Raw genomic sequence first — 21,673 nt, 5'->3', positions numbered from 1 at the left:
ATCATGAGAAACGCTGGACTGGAAGAAACACAAGCTGGAATCAAGATTGCCGGGAGAAATATCAATAACCTCAGATATGCAGATGACACCACCCTTATGGCAGAAAGTGAAGGGGAACTCAAAAGCCTCTTGATGAAAGTGAAAGAAGAGAGTGAAAAAGTTGGCTTAAAGCTCAACATTCCGAAAACGAAGATCATGGCATCCGGTCCCATCACTTCATGGGAAATAGATGGGGAAACAGTGAAAACAGTGTCAGACTTTATTTTTCTGGGCTCCAAAATCACTACAGATGGTGACTGCAGCCATGAAATTAAAAGACGCTTACTCCTTGGAAGGAAAGTCATGACCAACCTAGATAGCATATTCAAAAGCAGAGACATTACTTTGCCAACAAAGGTTCATCTAGTCAAGGCTATGGTTTTTCCTGTGGTCATGTATGGATGTGAGAGTTGGATTGTGAAGAAAGCTGAGCACCGAAGAATTGATGCTTTTGAACTTTGGTGTTGGAGAAGACTCTTGAGAGTCCCTTGGACTGCAAGGAGATCCAATCAGTCCATTCTGAAGGAGATCAGCCCTGGGATTTCTTTGGAAGGAATGATGCTAAAGCTGAAACTCCAGTACTTTGGCCACCTCATGCGAAGAGTTGCCTCATTGGAAAAGACTCTGATGCTGGGAGGGATTGGGGGCAAGAGGAGAAGGGGACGACAGAGGATGAAATGGCTGGATGGCATCACTGACTCGATGGACATGAGTCTCAGTTAACTCCGGGAGTTTGTGATGGACAGGGAGGCCTGGCGTGCTGCGATTCATGGGGTTGCAAAGAGTCGGACATGACTGAGCCTCTGATCTGATCTGATCTGATCTGATGGGATTCTATGTTTAATTGTTGGAGGAATTGCCATACTGTTTTCCATAATTTTAAAATTTTCTCCATTTATTTGTACATTCCATGTTTCTTCCTTCTATCCTAAAGTTCCAAACTAGCTTTGGAATATGTTCCTTCTGCCTTGGGAGGGGGGCATGGTGGTGGTCTTTTAGTGCAGATCTATTGGAGACAAAGTCTCTCAGCTTTTGTTTGTCTAAAAAAATTTGCCTTTGTTTTTTAAAATGTTTTATTTTTAATTGAAACATAATTCCTTTACAGTGTTGTATTGGTTTCTGTCATATTTCAACATGAGTCAGCCATAGGTATACACATATCGCCTCCCTCTTGAGACTCCCTCCCACCCCTCTAGGTTGTCACAGAGCACCAGGTAAAGCTCTCCGTGTCAGACAGCAAATTCCCACTGGCTATCTATTTTAGTTTGCCTTAGTTTTTACAGAATATTTTCACTAGCCATAGATGGCTAGGTTAGCAAGGGCTTCTCCTTTCAGCACCTAAAAGGCATCATTCCGTTTGTTCTGGTTTCTATAATTACTCTTAAGAAGTAAGCCATTGTTATTGCTATTCCCCTGAGTTTAATGTATGTTTTTTCCTGTGGATATTTTAGATTTTTCTCTCTATACCTTTGACTTTCAGAAGTTTGATTCTGGAATGCCGAAGTACAGTGTTTTGGTATTTATCCTGCTTAGGATTTACTGAGCTTCTTGAATATGTGAATTCGGGTCTTTCATTAATTTTAGAAATTTCTCAGCCATCACTTCGAATGTTACTTTGGTGCCTTCTTTCTATCCTCTCCTGCTGGGTCTGTTTTTCAACATAGACTTTCCTCCAGATACAGGAAATGAGAATCTCTTTAGGTGCTGCCATGTGGGCAAGTCTTTTGGTGCTAGGTTTCATTGGCTGCCCTGAGTCTGTTGTTCTCCTTTTTCCAAATTTTCTAGGGCAGTAAAGAAAAACCAGCCAACTCTACAACTCATATCATAGTCATTTATTTCATATCCTTCAAGATCTAAGGCAACAACATAAGGGATCCACCTCAGGTGAGATTCCTGGCAACTGATGCTATATCCAAAGAAGCAGAAAGACATGGGCGTTTGGGATGGGCAGCTGTCAGTGTATATGGTCAACTCAAAGGGAGCCCAGAGAGATGTGGTTGTGGTGTCAATAGCAGCTCCTATGCAGGATAATGGGCAATGAGGGAAGTTCTTGGGAGAAAAATACCGGCTTAAAAATGCATAAAGAATGCTGAAATTAGAAGTTCACTGCTTTTGTAGCACTCAATGAAATAACGGATCCAGGAACACCCATTATAGTCTGCAAAAAACCATTAGGTCAGGTTTTGGGAACTTCATAATGGATGGATTATACTGCCGACTTCTAACCCCCAATCAATCCTAACCTGACTAAAAGCAGAACAGCCAGTCACAGTGGGGACCCTCAGGTCAGACAGAGGAAAGAACACAGCACCTCCTGTGAGGCAAACAAGCCAACAAAGTGAATCTGAATTTAAATCCAGTCTCTAGATCTAACTGTGTTTACTGCCCCCAAGAAAATAATAATAATGATAAGGCTATAGAAGGACATGTGAAAAGATACTTTTAAAAAAAGCAGTGGTCCCAATCCCAAACTGAGAAATTCTATAGGAAAAAATATTCTGTTTCTTCAACAAATAATTGTCATGAAGAAGAAAAGGGGAAGGAGAACTGATGTAGGTAAGGTAAGACATGAGAACTAATGAGAATAATCCAATGGTTAAAAAAATTATGAGACAATTGAGACATTTTAAAAATTGGGTGTTAGTTGATACTAGGGAATTACTGTTAAAGTTAGATAATGGATACATGGGAACTACTTGGTATTCTGTCTTCTTAAGACTGTTTATCTTCATGACTAAAATTTTTGGAAAGCGGTTTTGTGATAGAGAAAAGGAGAGCGCATGCAGAAGGATGTAGATTCCGGGGAGACGGAGCATGTTTTTATGCTGAAGGAGATAGTGAGGACCCCAGAAAAAGGAGAAATCGCAGGTGGACCCAGCTCTGGAGAGTCCTGGGAGACAGGGTGCTGGACCCAGGTGGCTGGCCTTGTCAAGGATTCCAGCTCCTGTCCTGTTCACAGATTTGATCTTCATTAGCCCTTAACTCATCCCATTAGATGAGTGTAATAATTCCCATTTTAGAGATGATGAATTAAAACTCAGAGAGGTTGATGACTCACTCAGAGTCAAAAAACTGTAAATGGCAGATCCAGGATTTTTACTTTTTTTTTTTTTTTCATTCAGCTGCACCAGGTCTTAGCTGCAGTATGCAAACCCTTGGTTGTGGCACGTGGGATCTAGTTCCCTGACCCAGGGATTGAACCCAGGCCCGCTGCATTGGGAGCATAGTCTTAGCCACTGGACCCCCAGGAAAGTTCCTAGATCCAGGATTTAAACCAAAGTTTCTGTGCTTCAAGCTTTTGTGGTCTGCATGGCTGCAAGACAGGCTGAAATGTCTCATGGGGTGGGGAGGGTGACATTCCAACCGCTGGAGGTGAAGAGGGAACAGCAGATTCAGACTTCATGACTGATGGCCCGTGTCCCTCATGAAGCTGGGTGGGAGGTTCTTGAGGACAAGGGTACACGCTCTACCGCTCTTTCTGGGGCTGCCAAGGAGCTGGAGGGTAGTGAGTCACTTTCCTGGTCCAAGACCATCTTTGCCTGCCAGTGAGACAGAAGTGTCCCCACAAGGAATTCAGCAGGGAGAGTGATCAGGTCCCTCTCGTGGCCCTTTCCCACTCCGCTGCAGCTTCAAGAAACATGGATGCAATATAGAGAGTGTTAGTTGACCTGAGCTGTATGTGGGTGCACGCGTGCACAGTTGCTTCAGTCGTGTCTGACTCTTTGCAACCTCACGGACTGTAGCCTGCCAGGGTCCTCTGTCCATGGGATTCTCCCAGCAAGAATACTGGAGTGGGTTGCCATGCCCTCCTCCAGGGGATCTTCCCGACCCAGGGATCAAACCCTTGTCTCTTAGATTTCCTGCATTGGCAGGCGGGTTCTTTAGCACTAGCACCAGCTGGGAAGCCCATATGCATCAGCACACAGTGGAAAACTTCCAAGAAGAGCTCATGCAAGCTCAGCTGCTACTGAGAGCCCCAGTAAGGGAGGAGATGTCCGAGCCTCCCTATCTCACTGTGCTCTGATTGCATCTGAACTTCTGTTCTCTGCATAGGTCTGCCCTGCCCCTGGGTGGTGACCTGTGTGCATGGAATGAGGCTAAAGGAGGAGCCCAAGAATCTTGTCTGGGTGCCAAAGAATCTTGTCTGGGTTCTTTGGGGGCCTTAGGCAACAGAGAAGGGAGAGATGAGGCAGGCTGCAGGGAGGAAGCAGGAACCATTGCATAAAGAATTTTAAACAAACGAATTGGGTTACGTTGTGGCTTTATGGCATAATAATAATTAAGAACTTTGGCTTTGAGGTCAGATTCATTGTGATTATCCCAGCTTGGGCAAGTTACTCCACCTCTCTGGGCCCGGTTCTGGTGCCTCAGGGGTCCCGGGAGCTTGTGGGGCTGGGTAAAGCTTTGTTGCCCTCTGGTGGCAGACAGAGGGTGTCACTGAGAGGCTGAGTCCACTCTCGGACAGCTAGTGAGGAGTGAGGATGGGCACTCTTTCCTCCCACAGAGCAGACCTCAAATCCGGCTTCAGCATTAGGAGGGTGCCAACCGGAGGGCCCCACCAGGGTCTGCTGAGGAGCCTTGGTCCATCTCTCCATGACTCATGAGGTGACTCAGGCCCTCATAGGGGCCAGCCAAGCTGGGTTTGAGTCTGGGTGATCCTGAGTTGGTCTCTTGCCCCTCTAGGCCCTCTCAGTCCTTATCAGGATGACAAACATGTCAAAACACTAGGCTTAGGCATTGAGGTTGCTATTACCTACATGCCTTAACGCTCTCTCTCCCACCTTTGTCCATTCATTTATTTCATTCATTTAACTTCCAGCCAGCAGCTGTCTGCCAAGCACCAGCTCTGGGCCAGACCCTGAGCTGGGGTATCAGGGACATGGCTGCCCTCTTAGCTCTGTAACTGTCTGTTCATCTACTGTGGTGTGCGCTTTCATTCATGGAGGATCCATTTCTTTACTGAGTGTTCATTCATTCTTTCTCATACTCACTAACTTCCTCATTCACTCATCCATCCATCACTAGGTTATCTCAATTGCATATTCATTCATTCTTTACTTTTTCAGACTCCTTTCCTTCCTCTCTCCCTCATTCCTGTGTTCTGCAAGCATTCTAAAAGCACCACTCTAAGCCAGAATTAGATGCTGGGTTTCTGGCACAACCCTCTCCCCAGACTTCTAGGTAGACAGATGGTGAGGACACCCTGTGACTGCCACATGCCAGCCATCGGGACTCAGAGCAGGGGGAGCACCAAGAAGGGAGCAACTGACTGCCTGGAGGAGGAGGCTGGGTCGGGGCAATCAGAGAAGGCTTCCTAGAGGAGGTAGCATTTAAACCACACTAAGCAGGGTGCAGGGCTTCCCAGGTGGTACTAGTGGTAAAGAACCCTAGAGCCAGTGTAAGAGATGTAAGAGGTGCTAGTTTGATCCCTGGGTTGGGAAGATCCCCTGAAGGGAGGGCATGGCAACCCAGTTCAGTATTTTTGCCTGGAGAATCCCATGGACAGAGGAGCCTGGAGGGCTACAATCCATGGGGTTGCAGAGTCAGGCATGACTTAGCAACTAAACAACGAGGAGCACACCTGTAGTTGAACAAATTGGGTTTATCGCCTCAGTTTGAGAAGGAAGACTGCATTTACCTCAGTAAGACAGTGTTTAGGGGATTCCCTGGCGGTCCCCTGGTTGGGACTCCACACTAGAGTTTAATCCTTGGTCAGGGAACTAAGAGCCTGCAAGCTGCACTAATGGCCAAAAAGAAGGGTGGGGAGGTGGTTAAAAAGGCTTAGTATGGAATTTGGGCCTGGGTTAAGTGATTTGGGGGAGGATTTGAGTAAATGGGCTTTTACTCTGGAATAGATGTTAGGAATCAGGGACAATTTTATGATTGAAAGCCTTAAATATTTAAAGTCTAACCGGATAAAGAAGCAGCGGTTACTCATATTAGTCAGAATGGGGGAAACGTTTGGTCTTTTTCTTGTTCCAACGATATTCTTGTTTTCATCCGACTTTAAACGTGATTACGGAGCAGTCTTCTTTATGCCTTGCGACATCATGGCCCTAGAATGGCTTTGCACGACAGTGGTGTTTAGGAAATTGTCTATGTCCAACAGGAGAATCCCAAGGTCTAGCTGTGAGTGCCAGGCCAGCTCCCAGATGCAAGGGGCAGCGCTCCTCTTTCTCGTAGGAAAGGCCCGTTCACGCGACCGAGGTGTATCTGCTGGGTGCCAGGCGCAGTGATTCGAGGCGGGCAAAAGAGATACGGCCCCAGTCCTCCGGGAGCCCACATTGACGTCGGTGCTGTCTTAAACAGATCGTCAGCAAAGGCAGAGGGAGTGGACCAGACCCAAGGAACAAAGGCCCGGGTGAGGGGGTGGGGGGTGTCGAGAGAGTTAGCAGGGTGGTGGGCGAAGCCACAACTCGCGCCGGGACTGCAGAGGTCGGCGGGGGCCAGAGCACACAGGGCCACCTCTCCCCCAGGAACGTGGGCGTTTGCTGCGCTGATCTGCTCAGAAACAGGGAAAAGAAATCAAGCCGCTTTAATCAAAATAACCCACCCGGGCCTCGAGCTTATGAATATTCAGCAGCCTGCGGGCAACTCCGCTCCGGCCGCGCCCACCTAGGAGACTGCGGTTGCGTCACTGGCGCGCGACTCTGTCGTCACACACGCGCGCCGCCGCCCGCCTGGGAAGGCAGCTGTCATGGCGAGCTCGGCGGCCTCTTCTGTGAGGCCGCCGAGGCCCAAGAAGGAGCCGCAGGCGCTCATCATCCCCAAGAATGCCGCGGAGGAGCAGAAGCTGAAGTTGGAACGGCTCATGAAGAACCCGGTGAGACGGGGCGCGGGCTGACGGCCCTCCCGAGTCCCAAACCCCTTCCCTTCCAGCGTCTCTGGGAGCTCGCGGGCCCTCTTCCCCCGTTTCTGAACGCGGGAACTCAGGAGCCAAAGCCCAGGGTCAGACCTTGGGAAGGAATAGGCGAGCCGGAGACAGTGAGCTTTCTGCTGCGGACTGGCTTCCCGTGCTTGAAGACTCTTTAACTTCGTGTGAAGGGAAGCCTTAGACTGGAAAGATAGAGTCCTTGGGTTAGCACAAGAATTTATTCTAAACAGCATTAACTGTTGGGCATTGGCCGAGAGACCTGGGGGTTGGAGGTCTCCAGTGATAGATAATGACTGACGTTCTGACTTCTGCCCTGATAAGTTGAGTTTAGCCCAAACAAGGCTGTGGGCTGTGATAGGACACAGAATATACAGGATGAAGTAAAGCCAGAAGGGAGAAAATAAACTCAGCTTTGGGTCCAAGAAACAAAGCAGCCTTACTTCACTAGTTCAGTTAAAGAATTTTGGTTGTAAAAGACGTCACTTTGTCAGCCGGTTTATACATAACAAACGCTTTCACGTTTAAATGTTGCAGGATAAAGCAGTTCCAATTCCAGAAAAAATGAGTGAATGGGCACCTCGACCTCCCCCAGAATTTGTCCGAGATGTAATGGGTAATGTCTGTGTGTGTGTGTGTGTAAATACAGTTTTTAAAGTGTAGGTATAAAACCTCTAGTTTTTGTTAATTATATCCCCATGGCGGGGTGGGGTGGGGAGTTCACTGATCCAATGTTTTACTCTTACAATGAAGGGATATTATTGGTTATGGTTTGGCATTAGAGAATCTTCTTTGTTTTTTAATGATATCTTGTTTTTTTTAAAGTGGAATAGTTTTTATTTTGTTGGGTTGTAAATTAACACAGTTCTAAAGAAGAGTAAAGAGCAGGTGTAAAAAAAAATTAGAACCACCTGTAGTTCCATGGTTCTACTTGTAACATTTTGATACAGCCTTGGAAACCTCTTTATAGTCAAAACCACTCATGCTTCAGAAAAAATGTTTTTACAAAAATACAGTTGTTCTACACATACTATTTGAAACTTACTCTTTTTAGATCATAGCATCTTTTCAACTCAGTAGAATCCTAGCATATCGTGTGAAATCCTCTGCTTGGGGAGGGGAAAGGTCACAGACTCTCTTTTAGGTTTCTGGTCTCTGAACCTTAATCTGCTTGTTCTGTTAATACTGTTTGAGAGTGGAATTTTTAGGGACTTCACATTCAGCATTCATGTGACAAGTATTTAATGCTACCTACAGTATGCCAGCCACTGTGCTAGGTTCTGGGATACGGCAAGCTTGATCCTTTCCATCACTTCTGGTATCTGTCTTTGGTCCACTTTGATTAAGGGTAGCCTGTATTGGTAACTGGATCTCATCAAGAGCTCTGGACTGTCCTGGCTCTAGGTTCAAGCGCTGGGGCTGGCAGCGGAGAATTCCACGTGTACAGGCATCTGCGCCGGAGAGAGTACCAGCGCCAGGACTACATGGATGCCATGGCTGAGAAGGTTAGTGAGCCAGGAGGCTGGGGATTAGGCGATGTGCACTGAAACCTGAGGAGAATAAGCAATTGAAGAGTAGATACATCTGGGTGTGGCTTGAGTGAGGGCTGCCTTCTGAAGTCAGCACAAGAAACAGATGGAAGGTAGAGTCCAGGTTACTTCTAGGTCAGGCCCAGCACGGCAGGGCGCTCCCACTAGGAAGTAAGTGAGGGGAGTGCGTCTGCCAGGTGGTAGAGAGCCCAGCGGGGTCCCCTGTCCCCTCCAGGCCATTTGCCATGGAATAGGAGGCAGGCTCTCACATCACTGGAGTCATTATTTCTCTATAATTTTCTCTCCTTTTGGCTGAATGTCTGTAATTCCAGTTGGCTGTGTGTCTGGTGCGAGAACTGTGCTTTCAAGTGTTTTTGCCTCTTTGAGTTTTCTAGCTTTGAGGCTGGCATTTCTTCATGACATAATAATTGATTAAGAATTGAGAATATCTGTGAGTTTCTGGTGGTCTAGTGGTTAGGATTCAGCACTTTCCCTGCTGTGGCCTGGGTTCAATCCCTGATCTCAGAACTGAGAATCCCACAAGCCTCCAGGGCGGGGCATGGCAAAAATAAATACAATTTTTAAGTTAAGAATTGAGAATTGCTTTAGAAATTGTATTGTGTAAGAACTCTTAAGTTCTCCATTGCTTGATAGGAAAGGACAGAAACCTCTCTCCTATTGCTCTTAAATATTCTCTTGGAGGGAGGAGGGAGGAGGGTTCGGGATGGGGAGCACATGTATACCTGTGGTGGATTCATTTCGATATTTGGCAAAACTAATACAATTATGTAAAGTTTGGAAATAAAATAAAAAAAGAAATATTCTCTTGGACATTTCACTTGTTTTCTTTTTGGAATTGGGTTTTGGAGTTCTTTTATCCACACCAGGAATCTTGTTTGATTTTATACTAGATTTAAATTGAGTCTGTAACTTGAATGAGAATGGATGTCAGAGTGTTGAGTCATCTTTTCTAGAAACTTTGTCTTTTTTGTTTGTATCTTTTTGTATCTCTCAGTGATCATCTATGGAGATTTCACACATGTCTCACTTTTTGTTCAAAGATTTTTTTTTTAAGTATTTTGATTGTAGTGATCCTTTACATATTTATTGGCCTGGCCAGAATTGAGTTTGAAAAAGTACCTTTATGATTTTCGAGCGGAATGGGGTAATTGCCGTGGTGGTTTTCACCTGGTATTTGTGTGACCTCCAGCCCTTAACTCGGCCCCCGGCTGTTGGTGGTTCTCCAGCTACTGCTCATCTCTAGTGTTTAGTTTCAGGTGACTGGTCACACAGCTTTGCCAGGTCACTGATGGCTTTGCACTGTCAGGAATAGCAAAACTCTGAGTATAGACACTTAGTTCAGTTCAGTCGCTCAGTCGTGTCCAACTCTTCGTGACCCCATGGACTGCAGCACGCCAGGCTTCCCTGTCTATCACCAACTCCCAGAGCTTACTCAGACTCATGTCCGTCGAGTCAGTGATGCCATCCAACCTCTGTCAGCCCCTTCTCCCGCCTTCAACCTTTCCTGGCATCAGGGTCTTTTCTAGTGAGTCAGCTCTTCCCATCAGGTGGCCAAAGTATTGGAGTTTCAGCTTCAACATCAGTCCTTCTAGTGAACACTCAGGACGGATCTTCTTTAGGATGGACTGGTTGGATCTCCTTGCAGTCCAAGGGACTCTCAAGAGTCTTCTCCAACACCACAGTTCAAAAACATCAATTCTTTGGCACCCAGCTTTCTTTATAGTCCCACTCTCACATCCATATGTGACTACTGGAAAAACCATAGCCTTGACTAGATGGACCATTGTTGGCAAAGTAATGTCTCTGCTTTTCAATATGCTATCTAGGTTGGTCATAACTTTCCTTCCAAGGAGTAAGCGTCTTTTATTTGTGTGTGTGTGTGTGTAATAAAGTTTTATTAAAGTATAAAGGAGATAGAGAAAGCTTCTGACATAGGCATCAGAAGGGGTCAGAAAGAGTACCCCGAGTAAGCATCTTTTAATTTCATGGCTGCAGTCACCATCTGCAGTGATTTTGAATCCCAAAAAAATAAAGTCAGCTACTGTTTCCCCATCTATTTGCCATGAAGTGATGGGACCAGATGCCATGATCTTAGTTTTCTGAATATTGAGCTTTAAGCCAACTTTTTCACTCTCCTCTTTCACTTTCATCAAGAGGCTTCTTAGTTCTTCACTTTCTGCCATAAGGATGGTGTCATCAGCATATCTGAGGTTATTGATATTTCTTCTGGCAATCTTGATTCTAGCTTGTGCTTCATCCAGCCCACCATTTCTCATGATGTACTCTGCATATAAGTTAAATAAGCAGGGTGACAATATACAGCCTTGATGTACTCCTTTTTCTATTTGGAACCAGTCTGTTGTTCCATGTCCAGTTCTAACTGTTGCTTCCTGACCTGCATACAGATTTCTTAGGAGGCAGGTCAGGTGATCTGGTATTCCCACCTCTTTCAGAATTTTCCACAGTTTATTGTGATCCACACAGTCAAAAGCTTTGGCATAGTCAGTAAAGCAGAAATAGATGTTTTTCTGGCTCTCTCTTCCTTTTTTAGTGATGGAGCAGATGTTGGCAATTTGAGCTCTGGTTCCTCTGCCTTTTCTAAAACTAGCCTGAATATTTGGAAGTTCATGGTTCACGTATTGCTGAAGCCTGGCTTGGAGAATTTTGAGCATTACTTGACTAGTGTGTGAGATGAGTGCAACTGTGCAGTAGTTTGAATATTCTTTGGCATTGCCTTTCTTTCGGATTGGTATGAAAACTAATCTTTTCCAGTCCTGTGGCCACTGCTGAGTTTTCCAAATTTGCTGGCGTATTGAGTGCAGCACTTTCACAGCATCATCTTTTAGGATTTGAAATAGCTCAACTGGAATTCCATCACCTCCACTAGCTTTGTTCATAGTGATGCTTTCTAAGGCCCACTTGACTTCATGTTTCAAGTTGTCTGGCTCTAGGTGAGTGATCACACCATCATGATTATCTGGGTCATGACGCTCTTTTTTGTACAGTTTTTCTGTGTATTCTTGCCACTTCTTAATATCTTGACACTAACAAACACTTTTTTTAAACTACTTTAGAGGGCAGGAGATAGAGCACAGGTGTTTCAAGGGCCATCAGTTAGTCGAAGTTTTCATGTATTGATTAACAACTCAGAGAAAATACAGAAAAATGTTTCACAAACCTTGAATCCACATAGTTGCAAACTTATTTTCACATGGTGAAGGACAGGCTCTAAGATTAGAAGGAAAGAGAGATGCAAGAGAATCCTTACCTTCCACATGACTGAGAAGAGTGTCCCCACTATGGACAGAGCACATCTGACTCCTGCTGGAGCCTCACCAGGGCCAGCAGCCAGTGGGGGCTCTGTCTTGGTCCCTTGGAAAGTGCAGCTGCTTCAGACATTCACAGCTCAGCTTCTAAACAGACCAAGCGCTTTTAGCTCGAAGGCCTTGCTTTCTAGTTGAACTCTAATTGAAGTTAAGTCCTGGGAATTCCCTGGCATTGCAGTGAATCAAGCTTAATAGACTTGAACTTTCACTGCCAAGGGCCACAGGTTCAGTCCCTGGTTGGGGCACTGAGATCACACAAGCTGCATAGCACGGACGGAAAAAAAAAGACGCTGATTCCTTTCTTGGAAGGAGACATTTCTTTTTTATTTCATAATTCTGCTCAGTTTCTGCATCAGTCTCAGCAGAACCACCCAGCCCTGGCAGTTCAGACCAGCAGAGGTGATGAAGCCACCTCTTCCTCTGCTAGCTCCCTTTTTGAACACCCTCGCCCTCCCCCGCCCCAACCTTTATGGCCAAAACTACCAGAAGTAGAGGTGACACTCTTTTATCAGAAGATATCTTTATAGTGTTTTCCTGTAGGTTATTGCAGTTCATTGTTCTTCCTAAAGGCTCAAAAAAGGAAGAATTACTATTCCCCCATTTTATAGATGTAGAAACTGAGGCTTAGAAACAGGTATAGCTGCTAGGAAGAAATAATACAAGAGGTGGATATATGTACGTATATATGTAGTCACATATACATACGTAGCACATGTATGTATAAGTAATGGCAGTACATGTTATCTGCCTTATAATCTGTCCGTTAATAACTGTAAGTAGTCAGGACTTAAAAGTTCCATGGTCCCAGCCCTCTGGCCACTCCACCTGGTGAACTCTGGTCACTGTCTCTGAAGGAAAAACACACTCTTGTGTGTCTCCTTACTCTGAGTACTCTTAGTACATTTCTGACACTTCTAGTCACCGAATCTATGGGAATTTCCCCCACACCAAGCGGTTCTGTGGCACCAGGCGCGTGTCCTACAGTGTAACTGTTTGCACACTGCCTACGTGGAGGTGACTTCAGATCTCAAAAGGAGGACTCAGTCCTACAAGACTGCCTCCCACCCACAGCTTCAGAGGCCTGCTGCACGTCTCCGTCGTCGTCTGTGCTTCTGGCCCACTGGCTGTAAGTCGGGCTTCCATGACCCCCTCCTCAAGGCTCCATTAATTTGCTTAGAGAGGCTGACAGAACTCAGTGAAGCCTCTCACTCACTAGTTTCCAGTGTATTATGGAAGACTGGAGCTCAGGGAGAGCCAGTGGAAGAAGGTGCAGGGAGAAAGAGTGGAAGCCCTGCACCCCCATGCCCTCACCAGCTCAGGAACTCTCCATACACACCCTTTGGGATTGGAGGCTTCACTACGTGGACATGGTTAAATCATTTGGCCACTGGTGATTCGTTCAAGCTTCAGCCCCTCTCCACTCCCTGAAGGTCAAGGAGGCGGGCAGAAAGTTCCCGTGGCAACCAGCCTTGTTCTTAGGGGCTTTTCCAGAGTCACTCATACACTCCTGTAGTTGAAAGGGGCTGGTTATAAATAACAAAAAATACCCATTTCGTCTTTATTTCTAGAGCTTTATATCTGGAGTTAAGGAAGAAACTGGCAACAAAACTAATTATCGTAAAAGATCCCCCTGTGGCTCTTAAATAGGAAATTTATAAGAGTTTTAGGAGCTATGTGTCCAAAAAGTAGACAAAAATCAAATACATATTTATTTTAAACCACAGTATAACATTTTCCGAGGCCCTAGTGGAGAAGAGCCGGTAGTGCCGCCTCTGCCCTCAAGACGCTTCGTGTGCTCCCTCATGCTCTGTCTCTTCGTTTACTTGTGCATGAGTGGTATCTTAATGAGCTGAGTCGCTTCAGCGTCAGAGACCTGTATGTTGATTTCCTGCCCCGCCTGTTGGGCAGCTTCTTAAAGTGGCCCCAGAGATCTGGCTGTGCCTGTAGCACCCCCAGTGGTGTGACTTGTAGAGTTTTCATGCCACGCCAGAGTTTGTCTAAGTGATGTGGTTTTTTGCAGCAAAAATTGGATGCAGAGTTTCAGAAGAGGCTGGAAAGGAATAAAATTGCTGCAGAGGAGCAGACTGCAAAGCGTCGGAAAAAGCGGTGAGAGCTTTGTGGCATCTCATAGCTAGTGAGACTTAGGGCAGGAAGTGTAAAAATAGATGGTTGGCGAACAAATCCTTCTTGTGGTCAAAAGTTTACCTGTATGGCCTGTTGAGGTCTTGGGTGTTAAAACCTACAGTGGAGCACCCCAGTAGAGAAATGACTTTTCTTCCTGGGGAGAGATCAGTTCATTTACTGCCCCCCACCCCCAGCTTGCTACAGATTTTCCAAGGCTTGGGGGTCAGCACTTCAGTGATGGCATGGATTTCTGTGTCTCCTCTATGTCTGTATTTTAATGAAAGGTTTAGTAAGTTGCTATGAGCAAACTTCACAGTTAGCCTCTCCCCGAAAGGAGGGCCTGTAACCCCCCTAAGTGACTACATACAGGCTGCATGTGTGTCTGTATTTTAATAAACGCTCCCTCAACTGTTAGAGAGGTGAGCAGGATTCTAAAAGTAGTCCCTAAATATCTTGGAATGAAAAAGTATCGCTGGTAGCAGTATCTCTGGATTGCTTTAATCACCTCAGGACTGCAAAGAATTTGATCTTGATTCATGAAGGACACAGGCTGATGATGTTGGAGTAGCAGAGTCATGATGACATACTTCCTTCATTTTATTGTAGCATTTGTGTAGGGTCTAAGTCCTGAAGCTTCCATAAATAGATGTTTAGTCTCTAAAATAGAAAATGGGTGGTTAAAGAATTCATGTATTTGTTTTACATTTGTAGCCAGAAGTTGAAAGAGAAGAAATTACTGGCAAAGAAGATGAAACTTGAACAGAAGAAGCAAAGTGAAGGTGAGTGGTGCCCCCTTTCCTTTTGTGGCCCTTCTCAGCATTGATCACGGTGATTGACCTGTCAAGACTGAGGTTTTAGAGTTTGGAGCTGGTCAGCTGGCCTCTGAAGAGATGAGGGCTTGTTTCTGTTAGTTTTGACTCATTTAGTTTTCAAGTGTCAGAAAGGCAAGCTGGTTTAAGCAAAACAGGAAAGATACTGGCTCGTGTTTAGTCCAGGACAGACCTCCTTTCAGGCCTGGCTTGTAAAGGAGCGCTGATGTTACTGGCATTTACTATCTCTTTCTGTCCCCTGGCTCCCCGTCCTCAGGGGGGCTCATTTCCTCCTGATGGTTTTAAGGTAGCTGTGGCTGCTCCAGGCTGCACCCTGGCTCATTCTTGTCCAGTAGGAAAGACTGAGGGGGTGTCTCCAGCAAAAGTGTTTTTGTGTCTCTCTGGCTCTCATTGAGTCATTTGGCAAGTCAGTTAAGAATGCTTTTGGCTACAAGAAATAGAAAACTCAACTAGCAGTAGTTAAGCAAAGAGGAGTTATTTTTTCTCACATAGCAAGAAATCTGGTGGTAGTGTGGTTGAGCAGGTCAGTAGTGTCAAGCTCAGCATCTCTGCCGTTCTTTTGACCTTGATCCTGGGGCATGAGGTGGCTGCTGCAGTTCCTGGGATCATACTTAGGTTTAAAGCAGAAAGAAGAGGGAAAAGAAGTGGCACTTGTCTGGTTTTGTTTTTGTAACTGGAGAGCATCTGATCCCCCAGAAGTGCCCATCAGGTATTATTTATATCTCATTGGTCAGTACCAGGTCACTTGATGTCATCAGGCTAGATGAATAGAAAACAGAACTGTCACAACTGTCCTTAACCTATCGTGATCCATCACTGGATGGATGGTACATTGCCACCCTAGACAGAATTGAGGTTTTGTTACAAGGAGTAATAGGGGGCGAGTAACGTGTCATATTCCACAGTCCTGCCTACTTCTGAACCCATCACAAGGCCAGTGGTGTCAGTCACTCCTTTTGGAGCCCCTGGGCTGAGAATCAGAGAGAGGTCCCAGATGGGAAGGATCAAGGAGGCTAAGAGACCCAGAAAATGACAACTCATCACCACATGACTGAATTGGGGGCTCTACTATGATTGACTAGACACGTTTCCTGATTGGACAGTTGTGATGTTTGTTCTCAAGATAAAATCAGACCTGCGTTGACATACTGAAACATCAGCCCCTCTAGGACCCGTTTTCTTATGAGTTGTAAATGTACTACGATGGGCTTCCCTGGAGGCTCAGTTCATTAAGCGTCTGCCTGCAATGCGGGAGACCCAGGTTCAGTCCCCAGGTGGGGAAGATCCCCTGGAGAAGGAAATGGCAACCCGCTCCAGTATTCTTGCCTGGAAAGTCCCATGGACAGAGGAGCCTGTTGGGGCACAGCCCATGGGGTCACAGAGTCAGACAAGTTAGTGACTAAGTCACCACCATGTGACGCACTATCTGTGACATGATTTTAGCCTGCTGCCCACCATTTCTGAGAAGAAATTATTTTACAGTGCCAAAATGTGATGGCTCGGACCTCATCCCTCAAATAAACCGCCTCATCAGTCCCGTCCTTCCCCAGCCCCTCCGCACAGAGGAATGTGGGCGTACTTGGTCCGAGGCCAGGAGGGTTGGGCACAGGTGCCCGTCTCATGTTCTGTTGAAGAAGGTACTATGGCTTGGACCCCAATACATTGAGACATAGAAAGGTCTCCTTGGCTCTGGGAAACCTGGCCTTCCCTCTCCAGGACTTGTTGTCTTTACTGCTATTTATGTGTTCAGTGAGTTTCCTGAACTAACTCTCTAACTACTAACAAAGTTTATATTCTTTGTGGTGTGTGGCAGCTAAAGTCTTTGCTAGGTTAGCTTAGTGGTCAGCTGAATATTAGAGATTTCCTGAAATGCTTTGAACCAGTAAGTCTCCTGATCCTTGCCAAGGGCCTGTGCTGTGTGTGGTGGAGCATGTCTTCAGCTTTCTGGCAGGCAGTTTACAGCTTTGCCTTAGCCTCCACCCCCTTGCACAGAGCCTCAAGGTTAGCCAGAGGTGAGATTAGGGCCTTCCCTTGTCTGTCTTAGACTTGTGCACAGCTGTGCACAGGCGTGTAGCCTTGTAGATTACCAGCCTTTCCTCTCACTTTTGGTCTGTTTCTTGTTTGTTTCAACTGTTACCACTGCCTCTGGCAGCTGTGATGTTAAACAGTAGCCACTGATGGTTTCTGACAAATACCTTGGGGAAAGGCTGTTCTCACTGAGTCAGTTTGAATAAAGCAAGCCTCGGGAGTGGAAGTTTCCAGGGAGCTGCCAGACAGGTCAGATAGGGACAGTGCTCTGGGTATGGGACTTTGGAGAAACTCCCACCAGGGGCTACTCGTGGCTTTTCACAGCTACTGCGATTAGGAGGCTGTTGATTGAGCGGCTTCCTTGGATCTGGGGAGAAGGAGTAGGGAATAGGACAAGTTAAAACAACCACAAAGCTTGCTGTTCTTACCAAAATTCAACCATTTTTTAATCAAACCATCCAGGGAACATTTCTAGAGTTCTGAAAAGGTTGATTCTGACGATTGTTGTCAGTGTTCTCAACAACACTGCTACTTTTATGGAGGAGCAGATTTTAAGAGGTCCTTCTGAAAGTGCTACCATCTCTCTAAATTTTAACCTGCCTGTATTTGAAATATGTTTCCTGTAGATATCAGATATGTGGGTCATGTTTTCATCCATTCTGACAGTCTCTGTCTTTCTGATAATGTTTGATTTTAGGGCTGCCGCTTTAGTTCTCTTTGTTTGTTTGTTTCTGTTTCTCCTGCCATCTTTTGGATCTACTTGAATGTTATTCTATCTCTCGTGTTTCTAACTATTTCCCTTTCTACACCCTTTTAGTTTTTCCTCTAGAGATTACTCTCTTCATTCTGCTTTCACGGTCTACTTAAAACCAGCATTTCACCACTTTAAGTAGAATGTAGATATTTTTCATCACATAGATCCCTTTAATCCCTATATTACAGTTGTCTTAGGTATTCTATCTCCATACACTGAAAAGCCCTTCAGATAACGTTACTTTCTTTTAAGTTGACATGTAGTTGATTACAGTACTATTTCAGTTTCAGGTGTGCAACATTGTTACTTGGTATCACCATAGGTTTTGCACCATAGTTATTATGTCATCTTTGGTTGTATTTCCCATGCCATACATTGCATCCCTGTGACTTACTTATTATGGAACTGACCGTTTGTACCTCTTTGCATCCCTTCACCTGTCTTGCCCTTTCCTCCATCCTCCTCCCCTCTGGCATCCACTAGTTTTTTCTCTGGATCAATGGAGTCTGTTTCTGGTTTAAGCAGATTTTTAGATTCCACATATAAGTGAAAACATGCAGTATTTGTCTGTCTTCGTCTGACTTATTTCACTTAGCATAATACCCTCTAGGTTCTTCCATGTTCTTGCAAGTGGCAAAATTTCATTCCTTTCTTATGGCTGAGTAATCTCTCTCTCTCTTTCTCTCTCTCTCTTTTTCTCTCTCTCTCTCTGTGCGCGCACATGCACACATCTTTATTCATCTGTCAGTGGACACCTAGGTTGCTTGTGGTGTGCATATGTGTGTGTGCACATGTGCACACGCATGCACACATCTTCTTCTTCATCTGTCAGTGGACACCTAGGTTGCTTCCATATCTTGGCTTTGTAAATAATGCTACATTGAACGTTGGGACGCATGTATCATTTTGAACTAGTGTTTTCATTTTCTTCAGATAAATACCCAGGAGTGAAATTGCTGGTCATGCAGTAGTTCTGTTTTTATGAAGCAGAGCTATTTTTATTACCACCTTTTATTTTCAATCATCAAATATATTTCAGACTCAAGAGGAGAATACTCTTGAATAGTGACCAGATAGCATTTCTGTTGCTTTTTTCTTTGTTCCTCACGTTCCAGACTTCTTTCTGTCAGTCTTTCTGTCTTCTTTCCCTTCTGTAAGAAGAACTCCCTGTAAGTCATTCAGTGAGAATAGGTCTGCTGGCTGAATTATCTCAGCTGTTCTTCATAGGTGTCTGGCTTTGTTTCACCCTTGTTCCCATGGGGACATTCTCACAGGATAAGAATATTGGGTTGGCAGATGTTTATTTCAGTACTTTTGAAATGCTGCTCCATTTCCTCTGGCCTCCATTTCTAATTTAAAAAAAAAAAAAGTAGTTATTCAGATTGTTTTCCTATCATTGTTTTTCCCTGGCTGCTTTCAAGATCTTTAGGTGTCAGGAATTTGATTACGATGGGTTTGCACATGGATTTCCTTGGGTTTGTCCTGGAGTTGCGTTTGGAGTTCACTGAGCTACATGAATCATCGGTAAGCACGTGTCTTTGTCAAATTTGGAATTTTTTTCCAGCCTTTTTTTTTTTTTTTGCTTTGTTCATATTGGATAATTCCTGTTGATCTGACCTTGAGCTGTCTCTTCCCTGTGTCATTTCCAATCCACTATTGAGTCAATCTAGTGAATTATGTTTTTCAGAAAAGTTTTTGTTTCCATTCAATTCTTTATTACTTTTTCTTTGCTGAAATTTTCTATCTTTCCATTTGTTTCAAGATTCTTCATTCTTCCTGGAAAAATATTTCAATAGCTACTTTGAAGTGTTTGGTAGTTCCAATATCTGGGTTATCTTGACATTAGCATTTGTTGATTGTCTTTCCCCGTGCAAGTTGAGATTTTCCTGATTCTCCACATACTGAGTAATTTTCTGTGGCTCCTGGACATTTTGAATCTCATGAGACTCTGATCTTGCTGATGTTTGTTTTAGCAGACAGTCATCCTGGTTGTGTTCAGGACACAGGTTCTAATCGGCCTCCTGTAGATTGTGGCTCTAGGAACCAGGGTTTTGAAAGCTTTTGCTGTGCTCTCCAGACGTGTCCTGCGGGTGCCACCCAGTGGCCAGTCAGGGTTGAGTTGAGTTCCGTTCTCAAAGTGCTCAGCATGATTAGGGCAGATCCAGGCATGTGCCGTCAGGGCGGCCCCAGGAGTCCGTGAACGACTTTATGGTGTCTCTTCTAATCTCTCTGTGACCTCCCCAGTAGTTCCTGGTTTCCTGGAGCTCCCCTTTTCAGATCTCCAGCCAGAAAGTCAGAGCTCTAGGTACCTACTCTGCCACACGCTCCGTACACTTGCCCCTGCATCCAGGGCTGTGGTGGGCGGACAAGGAAGAAAAGTAACAGTTTGCCTGGCCATCTCAGGACCACGGCTCCCCAGTCAGAGAGAAAGGCTCCCCTCCTTCCAGGTTTTGTGCAGCAAGCCCCCACTGCCCCTACAGTCACTGCGGCCCTCCTGATGCTGGCAGAGAGAAAAGACAGAAGCGTTTCCCCTCCCTCTGAACATTGGGAACCCACTTTCTTACTCCTTGAACCGGAAGTCGAAGGCTTCTCTCCAAACTGTCTGTGCCCAGTCTCCGCTTCTGTGTATTGGGTCGCCCCGAGTCCAGGCCGAGGGATACTGGAGAGTAGAAAGAAAAAAACAGGAAATGCAGTACTGTTCTAGTGGTACTTTGTATTCCTGTCTCTTCTCCCGTTCTGCTTATCTTTCAGAGTCCATGCCTTCTGTCCTGGTGCTATAAGCAGTGTTCAGTGGAGAAACAGTCAAATGTGCTTGCTCTGCGTTACCTGGAACCCACCCTCCATTTGTTTTGGGGAGTGTGGTTTTTTTTCTTTTTTGGTTGTGCTGGGTCTTCGTTGCTGTGCATGAGCTTTCTTCAGCTGCAGTCAGTGGGGATGGCTCTCCAGTTGCGGTGCACAGGCTTCTCACCGCGGTGGCTTCTCTTACGGTGCGCGGGCTCGGCAGTTGTGTCTCCCAGGCTCCGGAGCACAGGCTCGGGAGTTGTGGTACATGAGCTTAGCTGCTCTGCAGCGTGTGTTGTCTTCCTGGACCAGGGATCTAACCAGTGTTCCCTGCAGGCAGGGCGGACTCTTAACTGCTAAACCACCACGGAAGCCCTATTTGGTTTTTTGAATCCACTTACAGGACTTGACATTTAGCTCTTGCACATTTCAGCTTCGTGTTACAGGCTCTGTTGGTTCAGGTCTCCACAGTCCTTTTGAATTCTGATTCTGGGATTCAGCATGTTACCATGTCTTTCTGGTGTTGTGATGGATAGGTTTCATAAACATGCCTCCTTTCTGTCATTGGTAAAAATGCTGAGCCAGCCACACTGGGCCAGGGAGCTCCATCTAGGCTGGCATGGACCTGTTCACTGAAACGCTGCTGCTGCTGCTAAGTCGCGTCAGTCATGTCCGACTCTGTGCGACCCCATAGACGGCAGCCCACCAGGCTCTGCCATCCCTGGGATTCCCCAGGCAAGAACACTGGAGTGGGTTGCCATTTCCTTCTCCAGTGCATGAAAGTGAAAAGTGAAAGTGAAGTCGCTCAGTTGTGTCCGACTTCTTAGCAACCCCGTGGACTGCAGCCCACCAGGCCCCTCCGTCCATGGGATTTTCCAGGCAAGAATACCGGAGTGGGGTGCCATTGTTATTCTCCAGCCAAGAATCAGCCAGATTCCCTCTTCTTTGATCTGACCCACAGAGGTGAGATAGGAAACTGAGAGGTCCTCAAGGTCATGGAGTAAGCACGGCATCTGTAGGGTCTTAGCTCAGCGCTCTCTCCGGCTCACCTTGACCTCAAGCATCTCTTTGAGCAGATTTTTCCCCCCCTTAAAATGTAAAATGATAAGCTCTCCCTAGATCTAAAATCCACAACTTGGTATCTTTGCCGCATACCTTGCTGTAATGAAGATACACCATCTTTGGTGGTGGGGCGGGGGGGCGGTCGGGGGGAGGGGTTCCCTCCCCTGTAAATCCAAGAACCCTTTCAGAGCAAGAAACTGAGGTTACTTTGCTCTGAGTTTGTATTTATTGAACCTGTGATGGGTCTGCAAAATCAGAGTAACTTTTTAGTAATCAGTTGTAGAATTGGAGAGAGGTGGCAGTGTCCC

At 45.7% G+C, this 21,673-nt stretch overlaps 1 protein-coding gene across 1 annotated transcript in view; it reads left to right on the top strand.

Moving 5' to 3' along the window:
* Positions 1–6,684: 6,684 nt before the first annotated feature.
* Positions 6,685–21,673, top strand: part of PRKRIP1 (PRKR interacting protein 1) — a 28,516-nt gene continuing 13,527 nt past the window's right edge. Inside the window, exons 1-5 of the mRNA XM_061401998.1 lie at positions 6,685–6,862; positions 7,448–7,526; positions 8,315–8,415; positions 13,807–13,892; positions 14,622–14,689. Coding sequence (XP_061257982.1) covers positions 6,737–6,862; positions 7,448–7,526; positions 8,315–8,415; positions 13,807–13,892; positions 14,622–14,689 — 460 coding nt within the window. The 5' untranslated portion in view covers positions 6,685–6,736. The remainder of the gene's footprint in view (positions 6,863–7,447; positions 7,527–8,314; positions 8,416–13,806; positions 13,893–14,621; positions 14,690–21,673) is intronic.

This window comes from Bos javanicus, chromosome 25 (genome assembly GCF_032452875.1).
Source record: "Bos javanicus breed banteng chromosome 25, ARS-OSU_banteng_1.0, whole genome shotgun sequence".
Classification (NCBI taxonomy): domain Eukaryota; kingdom Metazoa; phylum Chordata; class Mammalia; order Artiodactyla; family Bovidae; genus Bos; species Bos javanicus.
The sequence above is the reverse complement of the archived record's forward strand: the minus strand, read 5'-3'. Positions and strand labels throughout refer to the sequence as shown.